The following is a 19,078-nucleotide window of genomic DNA, read 5'->3' on the forward strand; positions in this document are numbered from 1 at the left end:
ATTGAAGGAAAATTGCTTTATAATGTATTGGTTTCTGCCATATTACAAAGTAAATCACTCATAATTATGCATATATCACTTCCGTCTTGAGCCTCCCTCTCCTCCCCTCAACCCACCCCTCTAGGTCATCACAGAGTACCAGGCTGGGCTCCTTGTGTTGCGTAGCAACTTCCCACCAGCTATTTACTTTAACAGAGTGTGTATATGTCAATGCTATTTCTCCATTCATCCCACCCTCTCTTTCCCCCACTGTGTCCACAAGTCCGCTGACTATGTCTGTGTCTCCATCCCTTCCCTGCAAATAGGTTTAACAATACCATTTTTCTAGATTCCATATATATATATGTGTTAATATACAATACTTGTTTTTCTGTTTCTGACTTACTTCACTCCGTATGACAATCTCTAGGTTCATCCACTTCACTAGAACTGAGTCGAATTTGTTTTCCCAATATGTCTTGAGCTGTAGTCAGGAGTTTCTGATGAAATGATACTTTCCTTTTTTTAAAAAAATATTTATTTTTACATTTGACCTCATTGGGTCTTAGTTACAGCACTCAGGATCTTTGATATTCAGAGTGGAGTGTGGGATCTAGTTCCTGACCAGTGATCAAACCCAGACCCCCAGCATTGGGACCACAGACCCTTACCCACAGGACCACAAGGGAAGTCCCAAGATGATACTTTCCTTCATGAAAATTTAATTATAAATTGAGTTTAATTCTCTTTGTAACATGCGAACACAGTGCCCTTGCCTGGTGCTAAAACCCAGCAGAGGCCAGAAGGCAGTGACAGAAAAGCGGCCTATGCTCTGAGATTTTTCTGTTTCTGTGCTTGTCATGAAGGTTGGGACAGTGCTGCCTTTCCCATCAGTGCTGCTTCAACATCTCCTCAGTCTTGAGCAACAACCAGAAGCTGGTGGAGTTGGACCTGAGCCACAATGCCCTGGGAGACTTCGGGATCAGACTTCTGTGTGTGGGACTGAGGCATCTATTCTGCAATCTGAAGAAGCTCTGGTGAGGCTGAACTAATTTCCCTCATGAAGTAATAGCTGTGGCTTTAATGAGCCATGATGTGTTAGAATTTTAATGTGAAAATGGCCTTGGGCTACTTAGAGGATTCCTTGTGTTTATCTCCGCATGTTTGTCAATAATTAATTTAGTTAGCATTTTTTGTGGGAAAAGTCACATAGTCAGACCTGGAGGGGAACTTAAAAAAATCAGAAATATTATGCTTGCCTTTAAGGTATTTACAACCTAGCTAAGAAAATAAAACCAATGTATTTTGCTTTAGAAGAGTTTTGGGACTTGATGATAAGGCCCTGGTTCACGTTAAATAGGAAAAATGGGGCTAAAGCAATGCAGTTGCTTGACAGTCTATGTAGCTCTTCTCTGAATGCCTGTGGGAGACTTGAATTTTGAAGAAGACAAAAAATCACTTGAAAATGGTAGGGCCAATTTATACTTGTTAGGGTGGCTATTATAAAAAAGCAAAACACAACAGGGCTATACATTCAGTAAAATAAGCCAGAAGCAAAAGGGAAAATATTGTATGATTCCATTTATATGTAATACCTAGAATAGTCAAATTCATAGAGACAAAAGGTAGAATGGTGGTTTCCAGGGTTTTGGGGGAAGGGAATTTGGAGTTATTGTTTAATGAGCATAGAATTTCAGTTTGGGAATATGGAAAAGAGTTCTGGTGATAGTTGCACAGTTATGTGAATATACTTAAGTGCTACTAAATTGTAACACTTATAAATGAACACATGTTTACAATGGTACAGTTTATGCTATACATATTTTGCCTCAATAAAAATAAAGGTAGAGATCTAGGAAGATGTAACATTGCATGGGCTTTGAGGGTGTTTTCTTGCTAATTCACCAAACAGAAAAAGAAACAAAAAGTTGGTAAAGAGCTTGGATATACTCTTCTCATGTGCGGACTGGACTATAGGCAAGGACAGGACAAGTGCTGTCTTGACTCACAGCAGTGCGTGGACTGGGCTGAGAGAGGTGTTGTGACCATCTGCCATCTCTCTGAAAGGTTGGTCAGTTGCTGTCTCACATCGGCAAGCTGTGAGGACCTTGCATCTGTCCTGAGCACCAACCATTCCCTGACCAGACTCTACTTGGGGGAAAATGCTCTGGGAGACTCAGGAGTTGGGATTTTGTGTGAAAAAGTAAAGAATCCACACTGTAACTTGCAAAAACTGGGGTAAGTCTTCATGAACGTCTCAGCAATAAAGCAACTTCTTTTCAGTGATACATTATTTGGAAAATATGAATGGGGTTACTCTAAAAAGGATTAATCAGATGGAGTTGAGGGTAGAGAATGGAAGAGACAATGTCTAAAGTAGTTTGAAGTACTAGATACTACCTACTGCTAATAAGTTTGTTATGTCTCAGTTCAGTTCAGTCACTCAGTCATGTCTGACTCTTTGCAACCCCACGGACTGCAGCATGCCAGGCCTCCCTGTCCATCACCAACTCCTGGAGTATACTCAAACTCATGTCCGTTGAGTCAGTGATGCCATCCAACCATCTTATCCTCTGTTGTCCCCTTCTCCTCCCGCCTTCAATCTTTCCCAGAATCAGGATCTTTTCAAATGAGTCAGTTCTTCTCATCAGGTGGCCAAAGTATTGGAGTTTCAGCTTCAGCATCAGTCCTTCCAATGAATATTCAGGACTAATTTCCTTTAGGATTGACTGGTTGGATCTCCTTGCAGTCCAATGTTCTCTTGAGAGTCTTCTCTAATACCACAGTTCAAAAGCATCACTTCTTTGGCTCTCAGCTTTCTTTATGGTCCAGCTCTCACATCCATGACAACTGGAAAAACCATAGCCTTGACTAGACAGACCTTTGTAATGTCTTTGTAATGTCAAAGACATTACAAAGTAATGTCTTTGCTTTTTAATATGCTCTCTAGGTTGGTCATAACTTTTCTTCCAAGGAGCAAGTGTCTTTTAATTTTATGGCTGCAGTCACCATCTGCAATGATTTTGGGTCCCCCCAAAATTGTTATGTCTACATGTTACTGAATGCAAGTTCCTATGCCCAAAGCACAGTGAGGCCAAACAAATAGGAATGTTGGAGTTTGGAACAGAGAAAGATTTATTGCCCGGCCATGAAGGAGATCGGTGGCTCTTGCACTTCAAAACCTTGCACTCCATTAAGGGTTTCAGCAAAGCACTTTTAAAGGCAAGTTGAGGGAGGGATGCGGTTGGTTGTTGCAAACTCCTTAGTGTCGGAATCCTTTGTTCTTGTAGTTGTCCATGTAGGGCAGGTAAAGCTGTTCTTGTAAACCTCCAAGATAAATGTTATTCTCTGTTCTGCAACTCTTTATCTCCAAATGACTCTTAAAGATCAGAGCCTTGAGAATAGGCTATTCTGTATATTTCAGGCAATAGGAACATTTTTTAACAATAATTTTTAAAAATTAATTTATTATTATTTTTTAAACTTTTTATTTTGTATTAAGGTATAATCGATTAACAATGTTGGGGTAGTTTTAGATGAACAGTGAAGGGACTCAGCCATACAGATACATGTATCCATTCTCCCCCAAACTCCTCTTCCATTCATTCTGGCACATAACATTGAGCAGAGTTCTATGTGCTATACAATGGGTCCTTACTGGTTATCCATTTTAAATACAGTAGTGTGTACATGCAGAGAAGGCAATGGCAACCTACTCCAGTACTCTTGCCTGGAAAATCCCATGGATGGAGGAGCCTGGTAGGCTGCAGTCCATGGAGTCGCTAAGAGTCGGACACGACTGAGTGATTTCACTTTCACTTTTCACTTTCCTGCATTGGAGAAGGAAATGGCAACTCACTCCAGTATTCTTGCCTGGAGAATCCCAAGGACGGGGGAGCCTGGTGGGCTGCCGTCTGTGGGGTTGCACAGAGCTGGACACGACTGAAGCTACTTAGCAGGAGCATCAGCAGTGTGTACATGACCTTCCCAAAGTCCCTAACTTCTCCTTCCCCCGGCAGCCATAAGTTTGTTTTCTAAGTCTGTGAGTCTCTTTCTATTTTGTAAGTAAGTTAATTTGCATCATTTCTTTTTAGATTCCACATATGAGGGATATCATGTGATATTTTCCTTCTCTATCTGACTTCAATCAGTATGACACTCTCTAGGTCCATCCATGTTGCTGCAAATGGCTAAAATTAATTAATTTTTGTTTGTTTTGGTTGTGTTGGGTCTTCGTTGTTGTGAGCACTTTCTCTACTTTTGGTGAGCAGAAGCTACACTTCACTGTGGTTGCATGGACTTCTCACTGTGGTGGCTTCTCTTGTTGCAGAGCATGGGCTCTAGATCCTCAGGCTTCAGTAGTTGATCTGAGGCATGTGAGATCTTCCTGGCCCAGGGATCAAACCCCTGTCCCCTGCACTGCCAGGCAGATTCTTAACCACTAGGCCACCCAGGGAAACCCAGGAACATTCTTTTACAAGGGTGCAGAGCCAGCATGACTAAGCACAGTCAACAGGGCCCAAGGTTAAAATGAAAGAACTAGGTCTAATATGGAGTCAGATTTGTTCTTTCCTATTACATATAGAGTCTGGAGACTCTCAGAGTCGAAAGAAACCCTAGGAATTGTACAGTCCAGTTCATCATTGAACGAACACTTGCTTCTAAGACATTCACCCGTTTTATGTGTGAAAACTTGTAAGCATGCTAGTCATTGCTGCAATGCCTGCAGTTCTTATTTCCATATAGCCCCTTCTATTGTTTTGTGCATTGGCCCTTGTTCTGCTCCTCAGAGTCTGCTAAGAGATGCTGATCTTGATTCCTTAGAGGCAGCACTCACACTCTAGTTCTTCTCATCTTTTACTTGGATGTCTCTAAATATTTAACTAGGACATGGTTTAGTACTTTCACCTATTTAGTTATGCTCTCCTAGGTAAGAGTTGGTCTTTTAATGTCCCTATTTGAAGTGCAGTACTCAGACCTGAACATGACACTCCTAACGATGTGTGGTGGAACTTTCACCTCTTATGGTAGGGCACTATGTTGTCAGTGGTGAGGACTGAGGTTTCCTTATATTTTTGGCAGTCACATCAGATCATGAGTTCTATTGGAAGTCTGTGGGAAATAGTAACACACAACTTTGGATGTTTTGTAATACCAGTGACCAATTCTCTGCAGGCACCAATTGGGTGTCTTGCAAGTCAGTTAGATTTCGACACTAACCCCATAGCTAAGGGCTCAGTCCTACAAGATTGCCTCCCTAGCCCTGCCAATGCCAGACATCAATTTTTAGTAATGAGTCCCAAGATTACTCACACTTCTATCTGACTTGGTTACAAATTGGGGATTCCCACAGCCCCCTATTCAGGTGTGAAACTTTGCTAGATTGACTCACAGAAATCAGGGAGATACTTATGTTTACAGTTTTAAATAAAAGATGTTATAAGGTATACAAACAGATGAAGAGACACATAGGATGAGGTAGAGAAGAGTCTGGAGCCCAGGGGCTTCTCTCTCCATGGAGTTGGGGTGCTCCATCCTCCTGGTATGTAGATGCCAGGTTGGTTAGATTCACTGACCCAGAAGATCTCCAAAACTCATTGTTCAAGAGATTTTATAGAGCCTAATCTCCAGCCTTCCTTCCTTCTCCTTGCTGGAGGTTAGTGGGTGAGGCTGAAAGTTCCAACTTTCTAACCACTTGGCCTTTCTGATGATTAGCCCTATCCTGAGCCAATCTAAGGGCCCCACTTTAAGTCACCCCATTAACATAAACTCAAATGTGATCAAAAGAGGCTCCTTTGATTAGCAATAGACACTCTTGAAAGTGAAAGTTACTCGGTTGTGTCTGACTCTTTGTGACCCCATGGACTATACAGTCCATGAAATTCTCCAGGCCAGAATACTGGAATGGGTAGCCCTTCCCTTCTCCAGGAGCTCTTCCCAGCCCAGGGATCGACCCAGGTCTCCTGCATTGCAAGCAGATTCTTTACCAGCTGAGCCACAAGGGAAGCCCAAGAATACTGGAGAGGGTAGCCTATCCCTTCTCCAGTGGATCTTCCTGACCCAGGAATTGAACCGTGGTCTCCCGCATTGCAGGCAGATCCTTTACCAACTGAGCTATCAGGGAAGCCCCCAGGAAATTCCAAGGTTTTTAGGACCTCTGAGATAGGAATGAGGGACAAAGACCAAATATATTTCTTATTATACCACAGAAATACCCTCTGTTACATGCACTTGACCATGTAACACTGCCCTTCTGTGTTTTTTGCATGGTTTATTCTCCATTGGCCTCATAAAAACTGACAAGTAGATATTGGTATCTCTAATTTAAAGAGGATAAAATGAGGCTCAAAGAATTTAAAACCTTTGTCCAAGGACACCCAGATAAAAGGCAGTGGAACCCAATGCAGACAGAGTCCAGTGTGACCCACCAAACCCTCCCTTAACTCCAGAAAAACCTCATAATGAGTTGGCTAATAGGCTCTCTGGAGAAGGCAATGGCACCCCACTCCAGTACTCTTGCCTGGAAAATCCCATGGGCGGAGGAGCCTGGTGGGCTGCCGTCTATGGGGTCGCACAGTGTCGGACATGACTGAAGCAACTTAGCAGCAGCAGCAGCAGCAGCAATAGGCTGTCTAAAGGGCTTCTATATCCTGCTCTATCCAACTATATGGGTTCTCACATTTAGCTCTGTTAATTTTCATCTTATCTTTCTTTTGACTCATTGTCTAGGCATTTTTGAATCACGATCCTGTCAATATTACCCAGACATATAACAAGCAAACTGTAAATGTCTTCATTCACATTACTGACATAAATACCAACTAGACCATTACTAAGTGGAGCAGAAACGGTCTTTGCTGAGGAATAATCTGTTAGTCCATAATCAAAATCTATAAAAACAAAGCCCTGTTACCTCCCTGAGCCTCTCCCCATTGCTCTTCTTCAGATATTGCCACATCAATTTAGTAAAAAAGGCTATATTCAATGCCTTCATTTCCTTCCCTTATATTATTGCTCTGCCACAACAATTTGGCTTTTGCCACTCTTGGTTTGTCCAACAGGTATGATTTGGTCACTTTATTTTCTAGGTACTCTGGGGGCTCAGTCATGGGTGCTGACAGCAGCAGTGACTAAAACAAACCAAGACCTTGTTTTCACAAACATTCTCATATGGAATGATGATAGACGCTAGACAATAGACAAGTAAAATTATATATATATATAGTATAATAAAAACTGGAGTGGCAGAGAGAGCTACATCCTTGTCCAGGTGTTCAGTAAATGCCTCTCATGCAGGTGACATGGGATCCGTGAAGAAGCCAGGGGAAAACACTCCATACAAAGCAAAGAGGCTCAGAGCATAAACTCTCAGTTGACCTTCAATGATCCTATTTCTGACTCTTGTAGATCCTTCTCAATCCTAATCCTAGTTGAAACCTGCTGCCTTTAATTCTGTTTATCTCCTCCTTGAAATCCTTTTCTCTTATTTTTAGGAAGTTCCTAGAATTTCCATTGTGGAGATGTGGGTTTGATCCCTGGGTCGGGAAGATCCCCTGGAGTGGGGGGCATGGCAATCCAGTCCAGTATTCTTTTTTTTTTTAATTAGTTAATTTATTTCAATTGGAAGCTAATTACTTTATAATATTGTGGCGATTTTTGCCATACATTGACATGAATCAGCCATGGGTGTACATGTGTCCCCCATCCTGAACCCCCCTGCCACCTTCCTCCCCATCCCATCCCTTGGGGTTGTCCCAGTGCATCGGCTTTGAGTGCCCCGTTTCATGCATCGAACTTGCAGTCCAGTATTCTTGCTGGGAAAATCCCACGGATGGAGGAGTCTTGTGGGTTGTGGTCTATGGGGCCACAAAGAGTCAACACAACTGAATTGACTGAGCAGCAGCAGCAGTCTTTCCTACTAATTTTATAGCTTCTGCTTCTCAGGGTTTGCGTTGACTTCTCTTCCTGTCATCTGGGGATTTCACCATTGGTTTTCTTTTTCACTAAATGTTTCCACACTCCTTGGGAATTCTCCTAAGATCCTCAGCTTTGAAAACAACCTGTATACAGGTGGCTCGTCAAACTTAGATATTGCTCTTGTGCTTTTTTCTTTTTAAATAGGCATTTTTTTTTAGAGTCAACTTAGATTCACAGCAAAATTTAGAGGAAGATGCAGAGATTTCCCATATGCCCCCATACCACATGTGCTTAATTTCCCCCATTACTGACATGTCCCACCAGAGTGGCTGTTTGATAGAACTAATGAACCTACATTGACACATCATAATCACCCAAAGTTCATAGTTTACATTAAGGTTCACTCTTTGTTTTGTATGTTGTGTTGAATATTTAAAACATTATTTAAAAGTGTGTTGTTTAGTGTCCACATATTTTGGAATTTTCCAGCTATTTTTCTGTTATTTGTTTCTAGTTTCATTTGATTGCAGTCTGATTTCTGTTTTTTAAGCTTGTTAAGATACATTTTATAACCCAGAATGTGGCCTGTCTTGGTAAATGTTATGTGTGAACCTGAAGAGAATGTGTATTCCTCTGTTGTTAGATGAAGAAGTCCATTGCTGTTGTTCAGTCACTCTGTCATGTCCAACTCTTTGTAACCTCAAAGACTGCAGCACACTAGGCTTTCCTGTCCTTCACTATCTCCCGGAGCTTGCTCAAAGTCACGTCCATTGAGTTGGTGATGCTATCTAACCATCTCATCCTCTGCTTCCCTCTTCTCCTCCTGCCCTCAATCTTTCCCAGGGTCTTTTCCAATGAGCTGGCTCTTTGCATCAGGTGGCTAAAGTATTGCAACTTCAGCTTCAGTCCCTCCAATGAGTATTCAGGATTGTTAAATTATGGCTAGAAGGATGACCCTCCCCTTACTCTGGAATAAGAGTGGTTATGACTGTGGGCTCTGAAGTTGGACAGCCTGGATCTGAAGCCCAGTCTGAATCTATTCTTGGCAAATATAAAACACACAACATATTAACTACAGTCACCATGCTGTACATTGTCTCCAGCATGCACTCATCCTAGGACTGAAAGTTTGTACCCTTTGATCAGTGTCTTCCTTTTTCCCCTATCCCCTCATTCTCTATTCTACTCTGTTTACTGTGAGTCTGACTTTTTTTTTAAGATCTTTGGCTTTTATCACTTAGCATAATGTCCTCTGGGTTCATTCATGTTGTCACAAATGGCAGGATTCTCTTCCTTTTTAAGGCTGAATAATATTACATTGCATATATATGTGTATATACACCACGTAGTTTCTGCTTCCTTTGTTCCCCCTGCTTTCTTTTGGTTAGTGTTAGCATGGTATATCCTTCTCTATTCCTTTACACTTATTTTATTTTTTATATTTTCTGTTCCTATGCTTTTAAACTGTGTTTATTTTTAAAGTAGATTTCTTATAGACAATATACAGTTGTGTCTTACTTTTTTGTTTGCTCTCCGATACATGCTTTTTAATTGATTCATTTAGATCATTGATAATCAAGTTAATTATCGACTTAATTGAACTAATATCTCATATTTGTTCCTGTTTTCCATTTGTTGCTCTTGTTCTTTGATCTTATTGTTGTTTTCATCTCCTTTTCTGCCTTTTGTGACTTTAATTAAACCTTTACTATAATTCCATTTTGCCTCTTTTTTTTTTTTGGCCTTGCTGTCCAGCTTGTGGGATCTTAGTTCCCTAACTAGGGATTGAAGTTGGCCCACGGCAGTGAAAGCACCTTCCTAATCACTGGAAGGCCAGGAAATTCCCTCCATCCTACTTTTAAGAAACTTTTCTTACTGGTTGCTCCAGAGTTTGCAGTACACATTTACAACTAATTTACTTTCAAATGACCCTAAATGACATTTACAATGTAACTATTTTATAATAAAGTAATTTTAATTCCTTCCTTCTATCCTTATATAATTACTGTCATTCAGTCAATTTATGAGTGTATATATACACATAAATATAAATAATTGAATACATTATTGCTATTATTTTGAACATGATGCTATCTGTTTGATCAATTAAAAATAAGAAAAATAAATTTTTATTTCACTTTCACTTGTTTCTTCTTTGGTGCTTTTTTTTTTTTGCACATCTTTTGTATATTGTTTTCTTCTCTCTAAAAACTTATGAAAATTTTATTTCTTGTGAGGTGTTCTATTGGCAACAAATTCACTCAATTTTTGTTTGTCTGAGAAACTATTTCTCTTTTATTTTTGATGGCTAATTTCAAAGGGTACAGAATTCTAGAATTTTTTTTCCCTCAACACTAAATATTTCAGTCCACTCTTTTCTTGTTTACATAGTTTCTGATAATAAGTCAGTTGTAATTCTTATCTTTGGTCCTAAACAGATAAAGTACTTCTCCCTACTCTGGCTTCTTTCTGGATTTTTCCTTTACCTTTGATCTTCTGTGGTCTGAAAACGATATGTCAATCTGTAGGATTCCACCCCCCCCCCCTCCCCCCGCCCATTTTTTGGTATTTATCTTACTTGGTGTCTCTGAACTTCCTGGATCTGTGATTTGGGGGAAATTGTTGGTCATACTCCTTCCCTGTAAGTCTTCTGTTCCTTTCTTGTCTTCTTCTAGTATTCCCATTATGTGTATCTTATACTCATATGACATCTTTTATAGTTATTTCACAGTTCTTGGATATTCTGCTTTTTTTTCTTTTTCCCCTGTGTACTTTTCAGTTTTGGAGGTGTTTGTTGAGATATCTTCAAACTCAGAGATTTTTTTCTCAGCTATGTCCAGTCTACTACTACTAACAATCCCATTAAAGACATTCTTTTTTCTATTACAGTTTTTTTTTAATTTACTATTTGTAAATAGTAATTTACTATTTACTATTATTATAGTAAATAGTATTATTTATTATTATTATAAAAAATAATTTACTATTTTATCACTAGTATTTCCTTTTGTTTTCTTCTTGGAATTTCCATCTTTCTTCTTACTTTGCCAGTTTGTTCTTCCACACTGTCTACTTAATCCATTAAAGCTCTTAGGGTATTAATCATAATGATTTTAAATACCTGGTCTGATAATTTCACATTCCTGCCATCTTAGACTCTGGTTCTGATGTTTTCTCTGTCTCGTCAAACTTTATTTTTTTGCCTTTTAAAATGTCCTGTAACTTATTCTTGAAGACTGAACATGTTGTGCTGGAAAGGGAACTACTGTAAATAGAACTTCAATAATGTGGTAATGCAGGCTGAGGAGAGAGGAAGCAGTCCTGTGATTAGGTCTCAGTTTTAGTGAATTTATACCTCTGGACTGTGACTTTTCAGTGGTTTTCAACTGCATCTCAGTTCTTTTCTCCCTTCTCAGCAGAACAAGATGGCCAGAGAGGGCTGAAGCTGAATATTTCTCTTCCTTGAGATCAATTAGACTAATACTATCCCAGCAGGTTAGGCTTTGGGTAATTAGTTTCTCCTGAGGACAAGTATAGGTGAAAGGAACAGAGTACTCTGGTATATAGACATGCCTCTATTTTTTTTATCTCCGCTTTATTATGCTTCACAGACATTGCATTTTTTACAGATTGAAGGTTTGCGGCAACCCTGTATTGAGTAAGTCTTATTCATACCATTTTTCAATAGCATTTCCTCACTTTGTGTCTCTGTGTCACATTTTGGAAATTCTCTCAGTATTTCAGACTTTTTGATTGTTATATTTGTTACAGTGATCTGTGATCAGCAATTTTTGATGTTTCTGTTAGAAATGTTTTGGGGGCACCACAGACTACATCTGTATAAGTCAGTGAACTTAATCAATAAATGTATGTGTTCTGACTGCTCTACTAACTGGTTGTTTCCATGTCTCTCCCTGTCAATGGGCCTGAGACACAATATTGAAATAGGTCAATTAATAACCATACAGTTCTTCTAAGTGTTCATGTGAGAGAAAGAATCAATTGATGTGGCAAACCTCATTGTTGTCTCTCTATAAAAATTTTATTGAAGTATAATTAATTTACAATATTGTCTTAATTTCTGCCATATAGCTACCTGACTCAGTTATACATATATATGCATTCTTTTTCATATTCTTTACCATTATGGCTTATTACAGAATACTGAATATAGTTTCCTGTGCTATACAGTAGGACCTTGTTGTTCACTGTTGTCTTATTTCAGGAAATTGCCACAGCCACCCTAACCCACAGCAACCACTACCCTGATCAGTCAGCAGCCATCAACACTAGGTCAAGGCCTCCTACCAACTAAGATTATGACTCACTGAAGGCTCAGATGATGGTTAGCATTTTTCAGTAATAAAGTATTTTTTAATTAAAGTATTCACGTTTTTTTGGACATAATGCTATTTCAGACTTAATTATAGAATAGTGTAAAAGTAACTTTTATATGCACTTACTGTTGTGCTCAGTTGCTCAGTCATGTTCCACTCTTTTCGGCCCCATAGACTGTAGCCTGGCAGGTTCCTCTGCCTGTGGGATTTCCTAGGCAATAACACTGGAGCAGGTTGTCATTTCCTCCTCCAGGGGATCTTCCTGATTGGGAAACCAAAAAATTCATGTGACTCACTTTTTTGAGATATTTCCTTTATTATGGTAGTCTGGAACTGAACTCACAGTATCTCTGAAGTTTTTTTGTATTTATAAATGGTTCCTGGGACTTCTTTGACTGTCTAGTGGTTAAGACACTGTGCTGCCACTGCAGGGGGTGCAGGTGTGATCGCTGGTTGGGGAACTAATATCCTACACGCCACGTGGTATAGCCAAAAAGGAAAAATAAGTTGGAGGAATTTGTCTTAAGGGTATTGCTTCTAGTCCATCCCGAGCCCTTCAGTGCCTGTCACTCAGCTCTACGTATCGCTTATGGCTGGGCACCTGGCTTCTCTCCTCCATTCTTTTTATTCTTGGAACCATAGTGTCTTGCCTGCAAGACCAAACTCAGGAGGACACTCAGGACTAGAGACCCTTGAACAACTCTGTCCACCCCCAGAGTCCCAGGTCTGAGCCACAAATGGTTCTCATGTGCATGTCCTTCTCCCCTACTCCCTTCCAATAATAAACTGGGCATTCTCTAAAAAATAAAACAAAGTAGAACAAAGCAAGGCAAAATAAAATAAAGTAGTTCTTTACTCCTTCCCCAGCTGGAAGCACAGAGGGATTTTTCTCTTATATTTAGTGTGAGAACCTGGTTGAGCACCCCTGGAAGTAAAACTCCCAGAAGTATGTAGATCCCTCTATGACTGGGTCCTCCTAATGTTTTTAATCTCTCAGACTTGTCCACAACTAGCCTTTGAAGTAAAGTGAAAGTGTTAGTTGCTCAGTTGTATCTGACTCTTTGTGAGTCCATGCGCACTAGCCTGCCAGGCTCCTCTGTCCATGGAATTCTCTAGACAAGAACACTGGAGTGGGTAGCTATTCCCTTCTTCAGGAGATCTTCTTGAGCCAGGAATCAAACCCAGGTTTCCCACATTACAAGCGGATTCTTTACTGACTGAGCCACCAGGCTTTCCTACCTGGCCAGTGATTCCCATGGAGGTTTAAGCTCATCGGTTTCTGATCCAGGAAGTTGTGATTCTTTGTATTTGCCTCTGTGTCATTTTAGGGTCAGTGGGTTGTGCTGTGACCACATTTCTCTTGTGGATTTAAGAAGAATTGATTTGTCAACTTATTCAGCTTTTAACTTATTGTTAGGCTGGAACAGCAACTTCTAAGCTTTCTACTTGCTGGTCTGGAAACTGGAAGTCCTGCTTGCAAAGTTTTTAATTACAAAAGTAATACATGCTTAGTGTAAAATATTAAATAATAAAGATATGTGAAGTAAGAAGTGAAAGCTCCTTTTCAGCTCACTTCCTGAGAGAACTATTTGCAACAGGCTGATGAGCAAACTTCCAGACATTTTGTTATGAATGAGCAATTATCCATCCATTTATCTGACCATCTACCCACCTATTTTAATATATTGTGGGTGTTAGATTTCTAGGGCTACTGTAACAAAGTATGACAAAGGGAGTGACTTAAACAACAGACATCGTTTTTTATATTCTCTTTTTAAAATTAACAAACTGGTTTTTTTTGGCTGTGCTTCGTGGCATGTGGGATCTTAGTTCCCCAATCAGGGATCAAACCCGAGCCCCTGTAGGGGAAGTGTGGAGTTTTAACCACTGGACTGTCAGGGAAGTCTCTGTTTTCACTTTTTTTCTTTCAATTTTTTTGATATATAGTTGATGCACAGCACTGTAAGTTTAAGATGTGTAGCATAATGACTTGATATACATATATTACAAAATGATTACCATAGATAATATCTATCACCTCAGCTACAAAAATGTTTTAGAATCACTCTCTTAGCAACTTTGAAATATACCATACAGATACGTTGCCTTTAGTCATCAGGGTGTACATTATATCCCTAGTACTCATTTATCTTACACCTCCCCACCTCCTGCATTCCCCTGCCTCTGGTAATCACAAATCTGATCTCTTTTTCTATGAATTTAGTTTGAGTTTTTTGTTTCTGTTTCTGTTTTAAATTCTAAAATATTCTGTTTTAAATGAGGTCATACAGTATTTGTCTTCCTCTGTCTGACTTATTTTACTTAGCATGATGCCTCAAGATCCATCCACATTGTTGCAAATTGTGATCATTTTTTCTTCTTTATGGCTGATGAGTATTCCATTGTAGATATCTATACTTTTATCATATCTCTTTGACATACTAATTTCAAGTCCTTAGAGATAGTGGTTTCATTTCCTTTGGATATATGCTCAGAAGTAAAATTGCTGGATCATATGGTAGTCCTATTTTTAAGTTTTTTAGGATCTTCCATACTGTTTTTTATAGTGGCTATACCAATTTACAATCCCATCAACAGTGTACAAGAGTTCCCTTTCTGCACATTCATCCTCGCATTTGTTATCACTCATCTTTGATGATGGGCTTCCCAGGTGGCATTAGTGGTAAAGAACCCACCTGCCAATGAAGGACACATAAGAGATGTGGAAGATTGCCTGGAGGAGGGCATGGAAATTCACTCCAGTATTCTTGCTTGGAAAATTCCATGGACAGAAGAGCCTGGCAGGCAACAGTCCATGGGGTCACAAAGGGTCGGACATGACTGGAGTGGCTTCACACACACACACACACACACATTTGATGATGGTCATTTTGACAGGCATGAGGTAATATCTCATTGTGGTTTAATTTACATATCCCTGGTGAGTAGTCATATCTCAGTATGACTTTGCATTGTATGTGTGTGCTTAGTCGCTCAGTCATGTCTGACTCTTGCGACCCTGTAGACTGTAGCCTGCCAGGCTCCTCTGTCCATGGAATTTTCCAGGCAAGAATACTGGAGTGGGTTGCCATTTCCTCCTCCAGTCCAACTCTTTAGGGCCCCATAGACTGTAGCCCTCCAGGCTGCTCTGTCCATGGAATTTTCTAGGCAAGAATACTGGAGTGGGTTGCCATTCCCTTCTCCAGATGACTTTGCATGTACCCATTGGCTATTTGAATATATTTGGGAAAATATCTATTCTGGTCCTTTGCCCATATTTAAATTGGATTGTTTTGTTTTTGTCTATTCAGTTGTATGAGTTCTTTATACATTTTGGATATAACTATTAACCTCTTATCAGATACATGATTTGCAAATATTTCCTCCCGTTCTATAAGTTGTCTTTTCACTGTTAATTGTCTCTTTTGATAAGTGAAAGCTTTTAGTTTTACGTGGTCCCATTTGTTTATTTTAAATTTTGTTGCTAATGCTTTACGTGTCATATTAAAGAAAATGATCACTAATTCCACGTCAAGGAGTTTTGTTTCCTATATTTTCTTTCAAGAGTTCTATGCTTTCATACATTTAAGTCTTTTTTTTTTTTTTTTTTTAAAACTCCCTCCTGTGTCCCTCTCAATCTTTTTTTTTTTTAATTTTATTTATTTATGGCTGTGCTGGATCTTTGTTGCTGAGTGTGGGCTTTCTCCAGTTGCTGTGAGTGGGGGCTACTCTCTAGTCATGGTGTATGGGTCTCTCACTGTGGTAGTTTCTCTTGTGGTGGAGCTCGGGTTCTAGGGCATGTGGGCTTCCCTAGCTGTGGCTCCTGGGTTCTAGAGCACAAGCTCAATAGTTGTGACACACAGATTTAGTTGCTCCATGTTATGTGGGATCTTCCTAGGTCAGGGATCAAAACATTGTGTCCTTCATTGGCAGGCGGATTCTTTACCACTGAGTCCAGGGACACCCCTACATTTAAGTATTTAATCCATTTTGAGTTGATTTTGGGGAGTAGTGTGTGACAGGGATCTAGCTTCATTCCCTTTATTATGAATGTCTTATTTCTCCAGCACCATTTATTGACGAGATTATCTTCAGCATTGAATATTCTTGGCTCCTTTGTCAAATATCTGTTGACTGCATATTTATGGATTTATTTCTTGGGTCTTGATCCTGTTACATTGACCTATTGTCTGTTTTTATGCCACTGCCATACTGTTTTGATTACTATGATTTTATAATATACTTTGATCCCCTGGAGAAGGGAATGGCTACCCTCTCCAGTATTCTGAACTGGAGAATTCCATAGACTGTATAGTCCATGGAGTCACAAGGAGTCAGACATGAGTGAGCAACTTTCATGTACACTTTCATTCTGAGAAAAAAGAACAAAGTGAGAGGTGTTACACTTCCATTTCAAACTATAGTATAAAATTAGGGAAATTAAACAGTATGACACTGGCAACAAAAACAGACAAGTGAATAATTGGAACAGAATATAGAGCCCAGAAATAAGTTAATATACACTTTCAACTAACATTTGCCAAGAGAACCAATAATACTCAAGAAGAAGAGATAGTCTGTCAATAACTGGTGCTAGGAAAATTGAATATTCACATGTAAAAGAATGAAACTTTTTGAATCAGCATTAGGTATACCTATGACCCCTCCCTCTTGAACTTTTCTGCCACCTCCCTCCCTATCACACCCTCTAGGTTGTTACAGATCCCCAGTTTGAGTTCCCTGAGTCACACAGCAAATTCCCATTGGCTAGCAAATTCCTGTTGGCTATCTATTTTACATATGTATTGTATGTTTTCCATGTTACTCTCTCCGTACACCCCACCCCCTCCTTTCTCCCCTCTACCATGTCCATAAGTCTGTTTTAATTTTTAAATTTTATTTCATTAATGTGATACATCAGGCTTCCTAGGTGGTGCTAGTGGTAAAGACCTGCCTGCCAGTGCAAGGAAATCCAAGAGATGTGGGTTCAATCCCTGGGTGGGGAAAATGGGTTCAGTCCCTGGGTGGGGAAGATGGGTTCAATCCCTGGGTGGGGAAGATCTCCTGGAGGAGGGCAAGGCAATCCACTCCAGTATTCTTGCCTGAAGAATCCCACAGACAGAGGAACCTGGAGGGCTATGGTCCATAGGGACGCAAAGAGTCACAGAAGACTGAAGCGGCTTAGCAGCAGAAGCAGCAATGTGATATATCACATTGATTGATTTGCATATGTTGAGCAGTCCTTGCATCTGAAGATAAATTCCACTTGATTATGGTGCATGATACTAATAATGTGTTGCTGGATTTAATTTACTAGTGTTTTGTTGAGAATTTATATTCATCAAAGAGATTGGCCTCTAGTTTTCTTTTCTTATAGTGTCCTTTTTGGTATCAAGGTAACTGGCCTCATAAAATGAGTTAGTGATTTTTCCTTTTTCTTTAATTTTTGGAAGAATTTGAGAAGAATTGGCATTAATTTTTCTTTAAATGTTTACTAAAACTCATCAGTGAAGTCATCTGGTCCTGGGCTTTTCTTTGTTGTGAGTTTTTTTGAGTACTACTTCATTCTCTTTATTAGTGATTAGTCTGTTTAGATTTTCTATTTCTGAGTCAATGGTATTTAGCATGTTTCTAAGAATTTTTCAGATTTTGTAGATTGTCCAGGTGGTTATAGTTGTTTATAGCACTTCTTATGATCTTTTGTATTTCTGTGGTATCAGTTTTAATGTCTCACCTTTTTTATAATTTTATTGATTTGGGTTCTCTCTCTCTTTATTATTATTATTATTTTTTTTCCTAGCTAAACGTTTGTAAATTGTCTAAGGGCCTACTTAATTGGCTAATATTTTTCCTATTATTTCCCTGTTCTTTATTTTATTTATTTCTGCTATAATCTTTTTTATTTCCTTCCTTTTGTTAACTTTGGGGCTTACTTTATTCCCCTTCTTCTAGTTCCTTGAGGTGTAAAGTTAGTTGTTTAATTGTTGCTGTTGTTTAGTAGCTAAGTTGTGTCTGACTCTTTTGGGACCCATGGACGATAGCCTGCCAAATTCCTCTGTCCATGGGATTTCCCAAGCAAGAATACTGGAGTGGGTTGGGATTTCCTTCTCCAAGGAGATCTTCCTGACCCAGGGATTGAACCTGTTTTTCCTGTATTGACAGGTAGATTTTTTACCTCTGAGCCATCAGGGTAGTCCAGCTGCTTAATTAAGATCTCTCAATTTTCTTGATGTGTGCATTTATACCTAGAAACTTCCCTATCAGAAATGATTTTGCTGCATCCTATAAGTTTTGGTATATTGTGTTTTAATTTTTGTCTAACTCAAGCTATTTTTTATTTCCTGTAACATTTTTTCTTTGACCCATTGGTTGTTCAGAAGAGTGTTGTTTAAATTTTCATGTATTTGAGTTTCCTCAGTTACCCTCCTGTTATTGATTTCTAGTTTTGTACCACTGTGGTCAGAGAAGATACTTGGCATAATTTCAGTCTTATTGAATTTTTTAAGATTTGTTTTGTGGCCTAACATATGATCCATCCTAGAAAATATTTCAAGTGCTCTTGAGATGAATGTGTATTCTGCTGTTAAAATAGTTCCAACCAAAGTTTATTTTATTTCAATAGCAGAAGCTAAAAGGCCAAGATCAAGGTGTTGTCAGGGTTGGTTTTTTCTGATGGCTGTGAGGAAGAATCTGTTTCATACTTCTCTTCCAGTTTCTCATTGTTTACTGTCAATCTTTGACATTCCTTGTAGGTGCATTACTTCAATCTTAGTTTTTTCAGCACTTGGTATTCTAACTGTGCTGATGTGTGTCTGTCTCTGTGTTTGAATGTCCCCCTTTTATAA

General features: G+C 39.3%; 1 protein-coding gene across 4 annotated transcripts in view; it reads left to right on the forward strand.

Moving 5' to 3' along the window:
- The window catches only part of NLRP3 (NLR family pyrin domain containing 3), a 49,265-nt gene that overhangs the window by 21,809 nt on the left and 8,378 nt on the right, over positions 1-19,078 (forward strand). For 3 of the 4 annotated variants that reach the window (XM_086411131.1, XM_086411133.1, XM_086411130.1), the window contains 2 exons: positions 846-1,016; positions 2,047-2,217. In XM_086411131.1, the coding sequence (XP_086267257.1) occupies positions 846-1,016; positions 2,047-2,217 (342 nt within the window). The remainder of the gene's footprint in view (positions 1-845; positions 1,017-2,046; positions 2,218-19,078) is intronic. The other variant, XM_086411132.1, reaches the window with a different exon arrangement.

Source organism: Bos grunniens, chromosome 7 (assembly GCF_055505025.1).
Source record: "Bos grunniens cultivar Pamir isolate PY7600 chromosome 7, Bosgru_T2T1.0, whole genome shotgun sequence".
Classification (NCBI taxonomy): Eukaryota; Metazoa; Chordata; class Mammalia; order Artiodactyla; family Bovidae; genus Bos; species Bos grunniens.